We start from the raw sequence: 18,655 nt of genomic DNA on the forward strand, positions 1-18,655 counted from the left end.
ATGTTCCCAAACCCCCAATGCTCCAAATGCATCCGGACAAAAACCTACGAACTTGGACTCTCTCTTTTTTCTACCGATAGAATGGGAAGTCTCGTTGTTGCACTGTTCCCCTCATCATTCATCCATTATTTCAACAATAACTAAATAAATAAGAATTCACGAATCTATTTTTCTATTTCCCTCTTACTATTATTTGATTTAATTAAGATTAGTGTAAACAATTGCAATTAACTTAAGAAAACGACGTCAGAGTCTAAGTTTAAATCATTTACTATATAATTATATTCGAATTAACTATCCGAAATGTTGAATTTAAGGCTATATTGTATTATCCGAATCCGATGATCAGTATATTCAATTTTTTTAAAAAAAAAAATTGGATGAGCAGGTTGGTAGACATGCATTAACGTATTTCAAATAATTAAATTAAAGTAGGTTTATTAATTTTATATTTTTTCCAATGCATATTAATGGCCCCACTAGTTTTATTCCTATACGTAGTGGCATGTTCATCGGTCTCACTTCTCCATCTATATAAAGCATCCGCTATACTCTCTCTTCATCCCCATCCTCCTCTCTACTTATTCCATTGTTTCCACACTTAAGAATTTCGATTAGGGTTTACGTCTCTTCTCATTTATCTCCCTTTCTCAGTAGCGATTCCTTTAAAGAAAAAGAATCGAAGAGGAATCGCGCGCGCGAGGCGATGTGCAGTACAAGAACGAGTCAAAGGGTGGAAATCCCGCCCCCACAACCGTTCTTGAGATCTCTGAAGAAAACCCTAATGGAGATTCTCTTCCCCGACGATCCATTCCGGCAGTTCAAGAACGAGAAACCTTCCAGAAAGTTGGTATTAGGGCTGCGATACGTTTTCCCGATACTCGAATGGGCTTCCAGTTACAGTTGGGAGTTCCTGAAATCCGACGCCATCGCAGGAATCACCATTGCAAGCCTCGCCATCCCTCAAGGCATCAGCTACGCCAAGCTCGCCAACTTGCCCCCCATTCTCGGCCTTTGTATGTATATATAAACCTCCTTTCGATGATTTACAGTTCAAAAGTTTTAAACTTTTTGTGACGATTATATATACATGTGTGTGTGCAGACTCGAGTTTCGTGCCGCCATTGGTGTATGCAGTGATGGGGAGTTCGAGAGATGTGGCGGTGGGGACGGTGGCGGTGGCGTCGCTGTTGACCGCTGCGATGTTGGGGAAAGAAGTCAACGCCGCCGTGGATCCTCGGCTTTACCTTCACCTAGCTTTCACCGCCACTTTCTTCGCCGGCGTTTTGCAAACCTCCCTCGGCCTCCTCCGGTACGTACGCCTATACATACACATATACACACGTACATACGCCTTGTTATCTGCCACAGACACAACAAAAGCATGTTTTGTTTTTGCGTTGTTTAGTTAAAACTTCGTCGAAGACGACACGAAATATTCTCTCTTTTAGCGGTATCGTATGCTTTCAACGCCAAAGGAAAGAGTTAATTACTTTGGATAAACATATAGTTTGGATCGCGATGTATAATCGTTCAGGATTCTCTTTTTTTTTTTTTATTTATGTAGAAAATGTGAGAAATTGAACCCGTTAGGACATGATTCATATATATATATTCGTGACGAAGAGATATTGAAATATTTGTAGCGTATATATATGTGTAGGGTAATTAAAATTTATAATGGTATAAGGGTAATAAATATATTAAAAATTGGTATTCAAAAGGAAAGTGTTATGGCAACATTTTGTACGTTATGCGCAGGAGGCTTTTGTCTTATGCCGTTTGTCCTCGTTGATGATTGCTGGTCGGATCATTGAACTCGTTTGCATATGCTTGTCTCTTCTTTTTTCTTTTTCAGATTTAATAATAATAATTATTTGAAATTTTGAAAAGAGGAAAGAAAATCAGATATAAATCGGAATCGTCAAACATATAGTGTTGCGTAGATCCATTCTTCGCGGTCGGGTGGCGAATCTGTCAGATACGGATAATTATCCCTAAGTTCACGAATGTATATTTAATATTAAAAAAAAACACTAATTTCCAAACATCAACACAAGGCGTATATATATATATATATGTATGCAAACATTATATGTCATCTCGAACACGATAGATAATGGCACATATTCACGTGTTAGATCTTCTGGTTCCTTGCACATGAATCAACTGCCCAATATATATAATTAACGTGTATATTGAAAGGGGATGATGAGCAGGTTAGGGTTTGTGGTGGACATGTTATCGCACGCGTCGATAGTAGGGTTCATGGGAGGAGCTGCGACGGTGGTTTGCATGCAGCAGCTCAAAGGCATCCTCGGACTCGTCCACTTCACTCGCTCCACCGACCTCGTCTCTGTCTTCCGCTCCATCTTCTCTCAGTTCCATCTCGTAATTATATATCTTCGTTTTCTCTCACCTTTCATAGTACATACACACATATATATATATGATTATAAAGAAGAGTTGAATATATATATATATATACATATGTGTCTATACATGGTGCAGTGGAGATGGGAGAGTGGAGTGTTAGGCTGCTGCTTCCTCTTCTTCCTTCTTACCACCAAATTCTTTGTGAGTTTTTAACTTCCATATCTTTATGCTAGTGTTAGCCATTAATCCCTCACTATATATACACATTTATTGGTATTGGTTATATGATTTGGGGATTATAATTAATAAAAAGAGTGAAAAAAATGCAGAGCAAGAAGAGACCAAAGTTCTTCTGGGTAGCAGCAATGGCCCCTCTCGCCTCCGTCATAATGGGAAGCCTTTTGGTTTACTTCACACATGCTCAGCGCCACGGCGTCCAAGTTGTATATATATGCCTCTCCCTATATATACATCTCCCTTTATTGTTCATAATTTTATCGAAAATCTCGTCGGTAAGTCCATATTCTGAAACATATATACAGCTTTATACGAAATTCGGGTGCGTTTTTTCGCAGATAGGAGAGCTGAAGAAGGGGATAAACCCGCCATCCATCTCGGGTCTCCTCTTCACACCGCCTTACATGATGTTAGCCCTAAAAACAGGCATCATAACCGGAGTCATTGCTCTCGCCGTATCCACTTCTCCTTCTTCTTATGCAGTATACAACATTTTGTTATACATATATATGTAGATGATATATAACGCTGTAGATTATGATTATAACAGGAAGGCATAGCAGTGGGAAGAAGCTTTGCAATGTTCAAGAATTACCACATTGATGGAAACAAAGAGATGATTGCCTTTGGGATGATGAACATTGCTGGTTCCTTCACCTCTTGCTACCTCACTACCGGTAATAATATCATACGGTCCCCAAAATATTGACATTTTTCATATGCATTATTCCAAAAATATTATCCTAATATTAGTATACAATATTAATTACAATTGTATCTCGATGAAAAAGGGCCGTTTTCGAGGTCTGCGGTGAACTACAATGCGGGATGCAAGACAGCGATGTCGAACGTAGTGATGGCAGTGGCGGTGGCAGTGACGCTTATGTTTCTGACGCCCTTGTTCTTCTACACTCCCTTGGTAGTTTTGTCTTCCATCATAATATCGGCAATGCTCGGACTCGTCGACTACGAAGCTGCACTCCATCTCTGGCAGCTCGACAAATTCGATTTCCTCGTCTGCATCTCCGCCTACCTCGGAGTTGTCTTTGGCAGCGTTGAGATCGGCCTCCTCCTCGCTGTAACCTCCAACTATAAATCACCCTTTTACCCGTTGGGAGCGAGCATGAGTTTGTGAGATCTTGACGGTTGACGTAGTCCAAGATTTCGTGGTTCTAACCAAGTTTTTGATCAATCTTTATATTTGTACGCAGGTAGGGATATCGTTGCTGAGGTTAATGTTGTCGGTGGCGAGACCGAAGACTTGCGTTCTCGGGAATATTAGGGACACGCAGATATATAGGAACATGGAACAGTACCCGAATGCAGGGAGCGTGCCTGGCCTTCTCATTCTCCGAATCGATGCTCCGATCTACTTTGCTAATGCTAGCTACTTGAGGGAAAGGTGACAAGAGAAAAAGTTCAAATTTCACATGATCATTATAATTCACGTTACTCGACATCAAAGTGTGTATATATACATATGTTTGTATACGTGTGTGTGTGTGTGTATGCTGTTAGAATTGGGAGATGGATCGAGGAAGAAGAGGATAGAGTGAAATCATCCGGAGACATCAGCCTCCAATACATTATACTTGACATGAGTGGTAATTAAGACGATCTGTTTTCAACCTCTTTTTCTTTTCTTATATATGTATATATATATATATATAAGAGATTGTGTAAATATCAATGTATGGTTTTCTTTATTTTGGTAACAGCTGTTGGGAACATAGACACAAGCGGTCTGAGCATGCTTGAAGAGGTCAACAAAGTTGTGGAGCGAAGGGGGCTCAAGGTCATTTTTAATTTCATTTTGGTCCCTGTAGTTCGGGTGAGTTTACAATTTGGTCGTTAATATTTCAGATGGGGATTTCAAACCCTGGTGCGGAAGTGATGAAGAAACTCGACAAGTCCAAGTTCGTGGAGGCGATAGGGAGAGAGTGGATTTATGTGACGGTGGGAGAAGCTGTTGGGGCGTGTGGTTACATGCTTCACACCGCCAAACCCAATTCCATCAATAAAAATTTTGCAACGCCCCATGATATTAACAACGTCTAATTAACACGATCTCTGTTTCATTGGTATCGTATGTGGAAGAAGATAAATCACTCTCTCTCGTTTTTTTTTTATTATAAAATTGTTGGGATGTAATGATAGAATGTAATATCTGTCAAATTAATAATTAAATTTCTCGCAATAAATTTGTAATTTTTTTTATAATTTGGAAGGTCACCGAATCTTTGTCTCAACCACATCTGTTAGAGGATCGGAGAAGTCCATATGAATGAATATCTCTTTCCAAACGAGGACTCGAACTCGGATTAAAAACGAGTTTTACTCTCTTTTTTTTCGGTTGAACCATCCAATTTTGGGTTAAATTTATAATTTTCTTATAATTGTATGCGATTTTTACAGAGAAGTATTTATAGTTAGCGAGAAAATACATGCTGTTGTGAAAAACGAAGAAATATAGAAGACCCGAGAATCAGATCGTTAACTAGAAACCGAAATCGATCGTTTGAGAGACCCGGGAACAAGATTTCAATAATTTTGTTCTCTTGGAATTGTGTACAAATGAAGGAGGGAAATGAGCTATTTATAGAAAATCCGAAGTTACTATTCACGTATACGTATTTATGAACAGTAACCGTATGGCGGCTAAACAGTAACCGTATGGCGGCGTGAACCGAAGTTACTATTCACGTATACGTATTTATGAACAGTAACCGTATGGCGGCTAAACAGTAACCGTATGGCGGCGTGAACAGTAACGGCTGCGTGAACAGTGTCCGGCTGCGTGAACAGTACCGTAGCTTCACTATTCATTTATAACATAGAAAGGATTCATGGTGATATTTGTGGACCTATTCATCCACCATGCGGACCATTTCGATATTTTATGGTATTAATTGATGCTTCAAGCAGATGGTCGCATGTATGTCTTTTATCATCACGTAATCTGGCATTTGCCCGATTTTTAGCCCAAATAATTAAATTAAGGGCTCAGTTCTCGGAATACTCAATCAAGAAAGTGAGGCTTGATAATGCTGGAGAATTTACATCACAAGCATTTAATGATTACTGTGTAGCAATGGGTATTGATGTTGAACACCCAGTTGCACACGTTCATACACAGAATGGATTGGCAGAGTCATTAATCAAACGACTCCAGCTTATTGCTAGACCATTGATAATGAAAACGAAACTTCCCATTTCTGTGTGGGGTCATGCCATTTTGCATGCTGCAACATTGATTCGTATTAGACCAAGTGCATACCACAAGTATTCTCCATTGCAATTAGCATTTGGTCAAGAACCTAATATATCGCATCTCAGAATATTCGGATGCGCAGTATATGTACCGATTTCCCCACCACAGCGTACAAAAATGGGACCACAAAGAAGGCTTGGAATATATGTTGGGTATGACTCACCATCCATTATACGATACCTTGAGCCAAAAACTGGAGATATTTTTACGGCTCGTTTTGCTGATTGTCAATTTAATGAGAATGAATTCCCACCATTAGGGGGAGAAAATGATAGAATGGCGGGAACTAAAAATGATCTTAATTGGTGTACACCATCATTGTCACATCTTGATCCCCCGGCAAAACAACGAGAACTGGAAGTTCAAAGGATCATACATTTACAAAACATTGCAAATCAGTTACCAGATGCTTTTGCAGATACAACTAAGGTAACAAGATCATATATAGATGCTGCGAATGTCCCAGCTCGAATCGAAATTCCGAAAGAACAAATGAAAGAAAATGTAATAAACGATTCTAAAGCACGCCTGAAGCGTGGACGACCTATTGGTTCTAAGGATAAAAATCCCCGAAAGAGCAAAGGGCCCAAGAAAAATGAAATGCTCGATTCGGAGGAACGCGTTCCAAATCAAAGAAATGAAGTACCTTATGATGATGGTATAAATACAGACAATGAAAATCATGAGATCTCAATTAATTATATCAGTAATGGTACATTATGGAGTCGAAAAGAAATCAAAGAGATTGATGATATATTCTCTTATAATGTATCAAAGGAAATTGATGAAAATGAGGATCCAGAACCAAGATCCATTTCAGAGTGTCAAAAGAGACCAGATTGGATTAAATGGAGAGACGCAATACAGACTGAATTGGATTCGTTGAATAAGCGAAATGTATTCGGACACGTCATTATTAAACCGAAAGAGGTTACTCCTGTTGGATGTAAATGGGTATTTGTACGCAAAAGAAATGAGCACAATGAAATTGCTAGATATAAAGCTCGCCTTGTCGCACAAGGTTTCTCACAGAGACCAGGAGTTGATTATGAAGAAACTTATTCTCCTGTTATGGATGCGATTCTGTATTTATACCATCATCATAAGGTACTTCATTTCTTTGATTTGGAACGCGTTCCTCCGAATCGAGCATTTCATTTTTCTTGGTCCCTTTGCTCTTTCGGGGATTTTTATCCTTAGAACCAATAGGTCGTCCACGCTTCAGGCGTGCTTTGGAATCGTTTATTACATTTTCTTTCATTTGTTCTTTCGGAATTTCGATTCGAGCTGGGACATTCGCAGCATCTATATATGATCTTGTTACCTTAGTTGTATCTGCAAAAGCATCTGGTAACTGATTTGCAATGTTTTGTAAATGTATGATCCTTTGAACTTCCAGTTCTCGTTGTTTTGCTGGGGGATCAAGATGTGACAATGATGGTGTACACCAATTAAGATCATTTTTATTTCCCGCCATTCTATCATTTTCTCCCCCTAATGGTGGGAATTCATTCTCATTAAATTGACAATCAGCAAAACGAGCCGTAAAAATATCTCCAGTTTTTGGCTCAAGGTATCGTATAATGGATGGTGAGTCATACCCAACATATATTCCAAGCCTTCTTTGTGGTCCCATTTTTGTACGCTGTGGTGGAGAAATCGGTACATATACTGCGCATCCGAATATTCTGAGATACGATATATTAGGTTCTTGACCAAATGCTAATTGCAATGGAGAATACTTGTGGTATGCACTTGGTCTAATACGAATCAATGTTGCAGCATGCAAAATGGCATGACCCCACACAGAAATGGGAAGTTTCGTTTTCATTATCAATGGTCTAGCAATAAGCTGGAGTCGTTTGATTAATGACTCTGCCAATCCATTCTGTGTATGAACGTGTGCAACTGGGTGTTCAACATCAATACCCATTGCTACACAGTAATCATTAAATGCTTGTGATGTAAATTCTCCAGCATTATCAAGCCTCACTTTCTTGATTGAGTATTCCGAGAACTGAGCCCTTAATTTAATTATTTGGGCTAAAAATCGGGCAAATGCCAGATTACGTGATGATAAAAGACATACATGCGACCATCTGCTTGAAGCATCAATTAATACCATAAAATATCGAAATGGTCCGCATGGTGGATGAATAGGTCCACAAATATCACCATGAATCCTTTCTAGAAATGATGGTAATTCATGCCCGATTTTAGCTTGTGATGGTCTGATTATTAATTTTCCTCTAGAACATGCATCACAAGAAAACTCATCTGATTGAAAAATCTTCTGGTTTTTCAATGGGTGACCATGAAATGAAGTACCTTATGATGATGGTATAAATACAGACAATGAAAATCATGAGATCTCAATTAATTATATCAGTAATGGTACATTATGGAGTCGAAAAGAAATCAAAGAGATTGATGATATATTCTCTTATAATGTATCAAAGGAAATTGATGAAAATGAGGATCCAGAACCAAGATCCATTTCAGAATGTCAAAAGAGACAAGATTGGATTAAATGGAGAGACGCAATACAGACTGAATTGGATTCGTTGAATAAGCGAAATGTATTCGGACACGTCATTATTAAACCGAAAGAGGTTACTCCTGTTGGATGTAAATGGGTATTTGTACGCAAAAGAAATGAGCACAATGAAATTGCTAGATATAAAGCTCGTCTTGTCGCACAAGGTTTCTCACAGAGACCAGGAGTTGATTATGAAGAAACTTATTCTCCTGTTATGGATGCGATTACATTTCGATACCTAATTAACCTTGCAGTTTCAAAGAACTTAGAAATGCGTCTCATGGATGTTGTTACTGCTTATTTATATGGGTCACTTGACACAAACATTTATATGAAAATCCCTGAAGGATTTAAAATGCCCGAAATATTGAAATCAAAACCACGAGAATTATGCGCTGTCAAGTTACAACGATCATTGTACGGGCTAAAACAATCAGGACGTATGTGGTATAAACGTCTGAGTGAACATTTAGTGAAAAATGGATATACAAATAATCCTATTTCACCATGTGTGTTTATAAAAAGGACGATGTCTGGATTTGTGATTATTGCTGTCTATGTTGATGATTTAAATATCATTGGAACTCCCCGTGAAATTCAGGATGCATCCACCTATTTAAAAGGAGAATTTGAGATGAAAGATCTCGGACAAACCAAGTTTTGTCTTGGATTACAAATAGAGCATTTGAATACGGGAATTTTTCTACATCAATCTAATTATACAAAAAGGGTACTAAAGCGGTTCCTATTGAAGAACAAAACAACATAGTAAACATTAGAAAATATATTATAACATTATGACTAACAGAAATGATGACACGGATACATAATTATTTTACAAAATGTAGACGCATTATTTATGTATATATGGATTATTACGAGGTTGATTACATATATAAACGATACAACTATATATATGGCTTTTATTCATAATCAACGCCATCTTCAGGATGCGCAAAACCATCAGCGAGGTCCATGTGTGTAAAATCTTTAGCACCACCGGCATCATCATCCGAATTGTTTATGACATGATTTGTCTCGACACCTTTCCCTTTCGCTTCTTTAATCGATTTTTGGTAAAGGTCCACCAAGTGTTTAGCCGTGCGACAAGTACGTGACCAATGTCCTGTCATTCCACATCGGTGACATGTGCTTTCTTTCATCCGTTTGATTGGATGATCATGTGTTCCCCCTCTATTATTGTTATGGTTTTGGAATGAGATTCCTCGACCACCTCCTCTATTCCAACTTCGGCTAACGCCACGACCTCGTCCTCGGCCTCGACCTCGACCTCGGCCTCTACCTCGAAAATAACCACGTCCTCGGTTATTATAAAATATAACATTCTCTCCAGGGAATGATATATTTTCTGTAACATTTACTTCAGGAAATGGTACAGAACCTGTCGGCCGAGATGCATGATTTTTCATCAGTAATTCATTATTCTGCTCGGCCAATAGAAGACATGAGAGAAACTCTGAGTATTTTGTATACCCCTTTTCTCGATACTGTTGTTGGAGGATAATGTTCGAGGCGTGCATAGTTGAAAAGGTTTTTTCCAACATCTCATTTTCGCTAACTGTTTCACCACATAATTTCAAAACTGATGTGATTCGGTACATCGCCGAGTTATATTCACTAACAGTTTTGAAATCTTGAAATCTGAGATGAATCCACTCATATTTTGCCTTGGGGAGGATTACCGTTTTTTGATGATCAAAACGGTCTTTTAATTTTTCCCAAAGATCCTGCATAATATTAGTGCTTTTGCTTTATTTTCAGTTGATGCACTTTTCTCTTTAATTGTGGCACCAAGACCTTTTGATTCCAAGTGCAAATCAGCATCCAATTGCCACGATAGATAATTTTTCCCCGATATGTCGAGGACCTCGAACTCGATATTAGCCATTTTTGCCATTATGATTTTGTCGTAGAAGAGCGTTCGTGCTGATAACGTGTTATGAAAAACGAAGAAATATAGAAGACCCGAGAATCATATCGTTAACTAGAAACCGAAATCGATCGTTTGAGAGACCCAGGAACAAGATTTCAATAATTTTCTTTTCTTGGAATTATGTACAAATGAAGGAGGGAAATGAACTATTTATAGAAAATCCGAAGTTACTGTTCACGTATACGTATTTATGAACAGTAACCGTATGGCGGCTAAACAGTAACCGTATGGCGGCGTGAACAGATCATTTTGAGAGTTTTTTTTTTTTTCGGTGAGAAGAAGAGAGAATAAGATGATTTTGGTGTGAGTTTTTGAGTGAATGGTGGAGTGTATTTATAGGGTAAAATTCACTATTCCTAGCCGTTGGGGAGGAGCCAAAATTTGATTTTTTTTCTCTTTTTTTTTTCTTTTTTTTTAAATTGTAGCCGTTGGAGTTTTTTTTTATATTTAAATTTTATAAATGATTTTAACAATTTATATCATGAAACTATATGAAATAATTTATCAAAACGAATTGTTAAACTATTTTGTAAAATTAATTGGTCATGCTATATATATAATTAACTATAACACAATATTTCATATTAATAATTAAGGCGGCTCAGCCGTCCAACAGTAACAAATAAATAATTAAGGCGGCTCAGCCGTCCAATAGTAACAAATAAATAATTAAGGCGGCTCAGCCGTCCAATAGTAATAAATAATTAAGGCGGCTCAGCCGTCCAACAGTAATAAATAATTAAGGCGGCTCAGCCGTCCAATAGTAATAAATAATTAAAGGCGGCTTAGCCGTCCATTAATTTAAACAATAATTAACTGATATTTATATATAGCTTGGGGTTAATTCCACTCAAGCATCAATTAATATGTGTATATATCATTAGAGCGAATATATAATATTACCTTTGTCGTAGAAGAGCGTTCGTGCTGATAACGTGTTGTGAAAAACGAAGAAATATAGAAGACCCGAGAATCAGATCGTTAACTAGAAACCGAAATCGATCGTTTGAGAGACCCGGGAACAAGATTTCAATAATTTTGTTCTCTTGGAATTGTGTACAAATGAAGGAGGGAAATGAGCTATTTATAGAAAATCCGAAGTTACTATTCACGTATACGTATTTATGAACAGTAACCGTATGGCGGCTAAACAGTAACCGTATGGCGGCGTGAACAGTAACGGCTGCGTGAACAGTGTCCGGCTGCGTGAACAGTACCGTAGCTTCACTATTCATTTATAACACATACAGATTTTTTTTTTGGATTTTTTTTAAAGACTATAGACTCAAACGCAGTGGTCTAAACGCGGAAAAGCTTCCACTATAAGTACACACATGCGCTTCCCAGTATCAATCGCAGAATAAATGTTTAAGCGCTATGCATAATGCAAAGGGGTTTTAACCCTAATAACCCACTTGGGTCGCAGCAATTTCAGGGTACACCACCCAGAAAAAAAAAAAATTTTGCGACCTTATTACGACTAATATATAACTAATATACAAGGTCGCAAAATTTTTTTTTTTTTTTCGGTGGTGTACACTGAAATTGCTGCGACCCAAGTGGGTTATTTGAGTAATATTCCCTAATGCAAAACACTATCCTGAATGTTCTGTTATTGAAGCAAACGCTGCACCAGCGTTTCAAATGCAAACGCAAACGCAAACGTCCTTGGTGGGTTTGTACGAAGTTTTTAAGATTCGCTTCGCACTTAGTAACCCAAAGGACATTCTCTACAATGGCCCCAAATAAAAAAAAGAGCTCTGAAACAGATACTAAAGTCTATAGCTCGCTAATGAATAAAGCTTACATATTGGCAAGAAACGGTCCAAGGGTCATGGAGACTGAGGCTGAACACACGCACAAAACGCAGATCTCTTCTTCTTCGTCTTCTTTTTCATCTGTCTGCTTCTCGTTCCGCCATAGATGTAATCTCGTAGCAGAACTCTCGTCTGGCTAGCGTCCGCCATCTTCGATCTTCCCCTGTTTTCTGCTTCCCCTTCCAGTTTCATCAGCAGAAACCTTATTCTCCGTATCTCCATCTGCACCCTTCCGATTTTCTCCGACCCTCTTCTCGCTTGTTCCCATACTCTCCTCCTCCTCTCTGCTCCGTCCAGTTCCGTTGGTCTGCTGCCATCTTGTGGTGTGAATCCGGCCTCGACTTTGGTCATTAGCTTTCGGTTCACGTTGAAGAGTTTCCTTATCGTTTCGTCTGCTTCTTCGAGCTGTCCTTTGATGGTCTCGTACTCGTCTCCTTTTCCCTTCTTGCCCTGTTCCTCGTCGGTCTCCACTTTACTTCTCAAATCTTGAAGAGTGATCTGAAGGTTTGCCAGCTTCTGTAAATCGGAGTCGAGTCTTTCCAGAACTTTCCTCTTGTGTATGTCTTGGTTCGGGTCTGAGAATTTATCTGAGACCTCCAATTTGTCGACGACCAATGACTCCTCGGACAAGGATTTACCTTTTTCCTTAACCGGAACCGTGTTGTCATGCTTTTCCAGTTTCAGGTCTAAACTATTACCTTGTCCATTTATTTCCCACCGCTCAATCTTCTGATCGTTAACCTCGAGAGTGCCTTTCCTGCTTCTCCCATAAGATGAGCAATCAGACACTTGATCCAACATTATATCTTTTGTTATCACCTCCTCGATTTCCTCTGGAGAGGCTTGCCGGATCTGCTTCTGCGATCGACCTTCTCCCTCTTGTTTCTTCCTGCTTCTTATGGAATTGGATCGTAGTTCTTCGATTTGTTTCATTGCGGCCTCCAGCTTGGAGTATGCATTCGAGTTTTCGAGCATCACAAGCTTTTCCTTCTCTATCACTGCCTCCTCAATGGCTTTGATCCTCAAATGCATATCATGCAACTCTGAGAACCTGTCTTCTTCTGCGTCCTGCTAAGAGGGGCATATACCGATGAAGAAAATCACAACGTAGCAATGATATAGATAATCAACATGATCCAACAGCAACTGGCAATATGTCTGGTCGGCTAATCTTGACAAAAAGAACTAAAAAGATACGATTTCAAAAGATAAATTTGAGGATATATAAGTGTGAATAAGATAAAGTACCTTGATTATTTCATCCTTGTATTCACGATGCTTGGCAAAACGGTTCTCCAGAGATTTTATGCTTTCCTCCAACAAAACAGCAGCTTGAGCATATTTTGCCATATGGGCTTGCTGTCCTTTGTTTGCATCCTCTAAGCTGCTTACTCTTTCCTTTAGCTGATCAATCTCCACATCTTTCAATACACTTCTACTTTCAAGGTTCTCATAAGCTTCAGCCAACTCATGGGTCATCCCTTTGAGCAATGCTTCGTGGAAAACAGAGATCTGCATATTGCCAAAGCATGCCTCAGCCTGAGATTTCCACAATTCAGCCTCGTTTCGTTCTTTAAGCAGATCATGGCTCAGCTTCTCTTTCTCCATTTTGATTTTTACAAGTTCCTCGAGTAGGTTCTGCAATTCGGCCCCCAATTTCATGTTCACTGCATTTGCACGTTCGGTCTCCTTAATCTGCCCATCACAGTCTCCACGAAGTGTCAGAACCTGTTTCTCTTGGTCTTCTTGTATTGCTTTAGTTTCTTTGTATTCACATTCCAAATTCTCCAACACCTGAGATAGTTCGGCTTTTTCATTTTGCACGACGGTGATCAACAGCATTGCTTCTAGAAGCTCATTCTCCTTTTGACACAACTGATCCTTCGTACTGGCAATTTCATGACTTAACAGATCATTGGCTGATCGGACCGAAAGTAACTCGCCTTCTGATTTTTCTAGCAATCCGTGAAGCTCCAAATTCTCAGTTAATGCGTCCCTTACCTTTTTCTCAAGCTTATCCTTAATAGAATTGAGTCTGCCCAGATCCTCGCTTAGTATATTAACTTCTGAAAGCTTTGCCGAGATGACATCCTCCAGAAGAAGAATGAGATTGCTCTGGTAAATATTTTCAGCAAGAAGAAAGCCAATATCCTCTTCTAGTTTACATTTCTCCTCCTCCAACTGCACAGTTGACTTCGTCAAGGATCTTTTCTCGTCCAAAGTCTTGTAATTGTCTTCCAGCAAAACGGTGTATGCATCTCGCAAACCCAACACTTGCCTATTCAAATCCTCTATTTTCATGTCCAAAGCTTCCTCTCTGCTAACTCCATGTTTTACTTTCGAGGTCAATTCTTCATTCATGCAGATAAGCTTCTTGTTCTCCTCTTGAGAAGACGAGAGCTGCTCATGCTGAAATTCAAGTTCTTCCCCAAGAATATTCTTCTCCTTTGCAATACCAACTGCTTCTAATTTAAGTTGCTGGAGCAGTGAAACAAGGATAAAGTTCTCAACGGCTGAGAGCTGGTTTTCGTTCTGAATCTCCAAAAGCATATTTTGCATCTCATCAAGTTTGCTCAGTATATCATGCATATTTTTCTGGTCTTGCCAATTCTCATCCTCTGACTCAATATCTGGAGTTATTTCAAGCCTCTTCAGTACTTGGTGAAGTCCCATTCTCAACACTTTAATCCGGCCAGTCAAGGATTCAATCCGTACTCCTTTCCCTGTATTCTCCTGTTCCAGTTCAGAGACTCGCTTCTCTGACAATTTAGATTCTTCTTTGATGTTCTTATTCTCAACCATCAGACAGGAGGTCTTCTCAAATAAGTCTTGTAAGCATTTCTGCATAACATAAATCCGGATTTGAGCATCAACACCCCGGTCTAGTTCCATTTGATATTCTCTCTCCCTGCATTCGTTTTCATCTTGAAGAAGATGGATCTTTGATTCCATGTCGCCCAACCGAGCCTCACTCAATTGCACAAAACTAGCATATTCCCGATCCTTGGCAACCAAGGACACTGCCAACTCTTCAATTTTCTGAAGTGAGGATTCTCTCTCCGCCTCTAATGCCGAAACCTCCGTTTTCAGCTCTCCTTGTCCTTTCTCCAGATCTTCCAGGGTTTTTCTCATTAAATCCATCTGAGAAATTAAGCTCTCTCTTTGAGAAGTCAAACTGGACTTGTCATTATTTAGTGAACGGCACAAATCTTCCAGGCTCTTCAACTTTAACCTAAGGTCTTCAAGTTCTGCATTGGCATCATAAAGAGAACTCTCCAGTAAGTTGTTTTTCTCAGAGAGTTTCTCACTGTTCTCTGTAGCAGTCTGCAGCCGAGACATTAGCGTGTCATTCTCAGCAATGAGACCTGATTTATCTTCTGAGAGCAATTTACAAGCTTCTTCCAATGTCTGCAGCTTTCCTCTGATTGCTTCCAACTCAGAGTTCAAATCTGATATAGAATTCTCAAGCAAAAGGTTTTTCTGCACAAGCATTTCCATCATTTTCAATTTCTCTAGAAGAGCCATCTTTTCTTTGTTTTCTCTCTCGTTGAATTCTTTTAGCTTCGAGTTTTCGTCCTGCAACTCCTTGACAGATGACCCAAAACAGTCTGGATCTAAACCAACCAGCTCTACCTGCTCCAGCATAGACTGATGATTCTTCCCTATCTGGCTTAATTCCTCTTTAAGACAATATATTTCTTGCTGCAGAGCATTTCTCTGGTCCACTCTAAGTTCAACTTCAGCTTCAAGTTTCTGTACTGTCTTCCTTAAGCCTGAGACCTCCTCTTGCAAACTTTTGATTGATGCAGCTGAAGACAGATTGAGTTCATTAAGGCCCTTGTTCTCTTCTCTGGCCTTCTGAACTTCCTCCTGTAAATCATTGTTGCGGGTTTCCATGTCTTTCAAAATTTGGTACCTAATTTGGAGTTCCAAACCCAAAGTTTTTAGCTCCTCTTGAGACTGAGAGTGCAATTGCTGCAGGGTTTGAAAAGCTGTCTCGGTCTCCAGGAAACGCAAACGCTCTTCTTGCACACAAGTCCACAATCTTCCCAGCTCTTTCTGTTTCTCTGTGAGCTCCTGATTTTGGTTCCCCATTTTCTCCAAGAGAGTGTCCAGCTCCGAGTGCAGAGTCTGATTTGATCTCTCCAGCACAGAACATTTTTCTTCAGCAATTTTTAATTTTGCAACACCATCCTCTACCTGACAGCTAAGCCTTTGGGTTTCTTCCTGAGCATTGAATAGTTTGAGCTTCAGATCAGCAATCGTCTCCAGGCACTGTTGGTACTGAAGTTCAGAAGCTTCATTGTCTCTGATTAATTTGGAAATTGTCTGCTTTAAGTTTTCGACTTCTGCTTCAGTCTTCTCTGCCCGCTCATTGATAATCCTTGCAACTCCCTCTGCCTTCAGGAGTCTCTCTTCCAGATTAGATATGGTTTCCAAACATTGCCGGTGTTGAACAAGAGCAGCTTCCTTGTCGGTTTCAGCTCTGGAAAGCCTTTGCTTCAAGGTTTGTGTTTCAGCTTCAGCTTTGCTGGCTCTCTCACTTATTTCTTGAGAATCCTTCTGTGCTTGAGAGATGCCGACCTCTAAATCAGCTATCTTTTGCAGGCATTGCTGATACTGAAGAAAGCTGGAGTCCTTTTCAGACTCTAATTTGCTAATGGTATCCTTGAGTGTCTGGACCTCAGCCTCAGCTTTTGTGGCTCGTTCATTAAGCCCCCTGGAATCCTCTTGTGCACCAGATATTTCCAACTCCAGATTAGTCAGCCTCTCCAAATTCAACTTGTATCGAGTTAAGGTGGCTTCCTTTTCAACCTGCACTTTGGAAAGAGCATCTTTTAAGGCCAAAACTTCAGCCTCGGCTTTGCTATATCGTTCAGATTCTGAAAGAATTTGTGCCTTAAGATCATGGATTTCGTCGCTGTGACCATTTCTTCCTTTCTCATCTGCATCGCTGAAATTCAGTCCTTTCCTTGCCCTTCCAGTCTCAGACTCAGCCAAGTCGTTAAGCTGTTTCAAACCCTTTATGATACTCTCAAACTGAGGTTTTTCTGTGAAGGTTGCATTCCTTTTCACAGAATGCACATGAGATGAAGAGACCCCAAAAGCATCTTTTTGTAACACATCTGGGTCAACCGGAGCACGGATAGGGGGTGTCATCTCCGGTGTTCGTGGATGAGCCTCATTGGCAGAAGCACCGGCAGGTGACTCATCACCAAACATCAAAGGAATTTGGTTTGGGAACACTTCTGCCATTGTATTATGAGCATGACGGATTACCCCTGTGGCATGATCATATCTTTCAGCTAATGCACGATATGCTCGATAAAACTCTTCAACCAACTTCATAAGTTCAGGCCGTTTCTTATAGTACATTTCCGCCCGTCTGGCAAAGGAATCCGCATCTTCTTCAATGAGCTTGATCATTTGTTTGACTTTGCTATCCATATCTGCCAACTCAGAGAAAAAACTTATAAGCAAATAAGCTGAAACACTCAAATATTGAACTATATACCGCACCGATCAAATACCTGTGAGATTCTCCTGAAGCCATTTAGAATTCTTGGGGCGTATGTGGCTATCCCACCACCAAGAATACTTGCGTTTCGAAGTCCCATTTGATACAGCAGTCATGGTTCCAGCCAAAAAAACGAGAATTGGAAACACGCCACCAAATATAGGAATTGGATCACTCAAGAACCAGAGGGTGTATAAACAGAGTGGTCTTCTAGATGGATCAGTGCCGGTACAAGAAGTTGCTCCGTCCGTGTGCTCCTTGACAATGGCTGACCAAAAAGAGCAAAGATTAAGCTAATCTGAATAATAGTACCATATGCACGCGAAAAAAAGGGAAAACCACCTGGTCGGCTAAAGCCAAAATCGAGAAAAAAAAACTCGCTCTCCAAAGCAAGCTGTTTGTGGTATAACCTGGTCAGAAACATGTCGAGCAATTGTCAGTCACTGAAGAAATTCAGATCAGCAAAGATACCGTTCTTACGCACTAATACCGAGAAAACAACAAGATTCATGTCGGGAAATCACACGATCACACACAGAAGCCGAGGAAAACGCAACAAGAAATATATCATGGTCACACGGGGAAGCGACGGTTATAGCGCGAAATGTAACCGAAGATTAACCTGAATTTCCAGAAGAAAAAAAAACCCAGATGTGTATCATACGAGTCGGACAGCACTGAAGTCATGTTCCTACGAAACTGAAATTCAGGAAACAGAATTCCAGAAAAAAACGCAGAAGAGGAAACAAAATGACGACAAGATCAGAGAACACGCACGCAGCAACGAAGAAGATGAAAAAGCAGAAACACCAAACCAGAAACTGATCGTACGATTAAGAAGATCAAATCCACGATTCTCGGAGATTACCACACAGAATGAAGAGCACAAAATCTTCTAACAATCTCTTCCGACTTTGTTTGCATCCTCTAAGCTGCTTAAGAT

General features: G+C 39.7%; 2 protein-coding genes across 4 annotated transcripts; one reads left to right on the top strand and one right to left on the bottom strand.

Moving 5' to 3' along the window:
- Positions 1–556: 556 nt before the first annotated feature.
- On the top strand, positions 557–4,862 carry LOC104825989 (sulfate transporter 3.2). 2 transcript variants are annotated; one of them, XM_010558473.2, is made up of 12 exons: positions 557–1,016; positions 1,105–1,312; positions 2,220–2,391; positions 2,512–2,577; positions 2,706–2,819; positions 2,952–3,068; positions 3,164–3,290; positions 3,405–3,691; positions 3,825–4,015; positions 4,132–4,217; positions 4,332–4,375; positions 4,477–4,862. In XM_010558473.2, the coding sequence occupies exons 1-12, from the start codon at positions 707–709 to the stop codon at positions 4,669–4,671; spliced, it is 1,917 nt and encodes a 638-aa protein (XP_010556775.1). In that variant the 5' UTR covers positions 557–706; the 3' UTR covers positions 4,672–4,862. The 2 variants fall into 2 exon arrangements, with proteins under 2 accessions (XP_010556775.1, XP_010556774.1); XM_010558472.2 differs by having other exon boundaries at positions 558–1,016; positions 4,332–4,408.
- Positions 4,863–11,973: 7,111 nt separating this feature from the next.
- On the bottom strand, positions 11,974–18,624 carry LOC104825990 (protein NETWORKED 1D). 2 transcript variants are annotated; one of them, XM_019204124.1, is made up of 5 exons: positions 18,581–18,618; positions 18,055–18,122; positions 17,726–17,980; positions 13,443–17,644; positions 11,974–13,265 (listed from the first exon to the last, which is right to left on the bottom strand). In XM_019204124.1, the coding sequence occupies exons 3-5, from the start codon at positions 17,826–17,828 to the stop codon at positions 12,210–12,212; spliced, it is 5,361 nt and encodes a 1,786-aa protein (XP_019059669.1). In that variant the 5' UTR covers positions 17,829–17,980; positions 18,055–18,122; positions 18,581–18,618; the 3' UTR covers positions 11,974–12,209. The 2 variants fall into 2 exon arrangements, with proteins under 2 accessions (XP_019059669.1, XP_019059670.1); XM_019204125.1 differs by having other exon boundaries at positions 11,974–13,262; positions 17,726–18,122; positions 18,581–18,624.
- Between the last annotated feature and the right edge of the window lie 31 nt (positions 18,625–18,655).

Source organism: Tarenaya hassleriana, unplaced genomic scaffold (genome assembly GCF_000463585.1).
Source record: "Tarenaya hassleriana unplaced genomic scaffold, ASM46358v1 Cleome5, whole genome shotgun sequence".
In the NCBI taxonomy this organism is placed as follows: domain Eukaryota; kingdom Viridiplantae; phylum Streptophyta; class Magnoliopsida; order Brassicales; family Cleomaceae; genus Tarenaya; species Tarenaya hassleriana.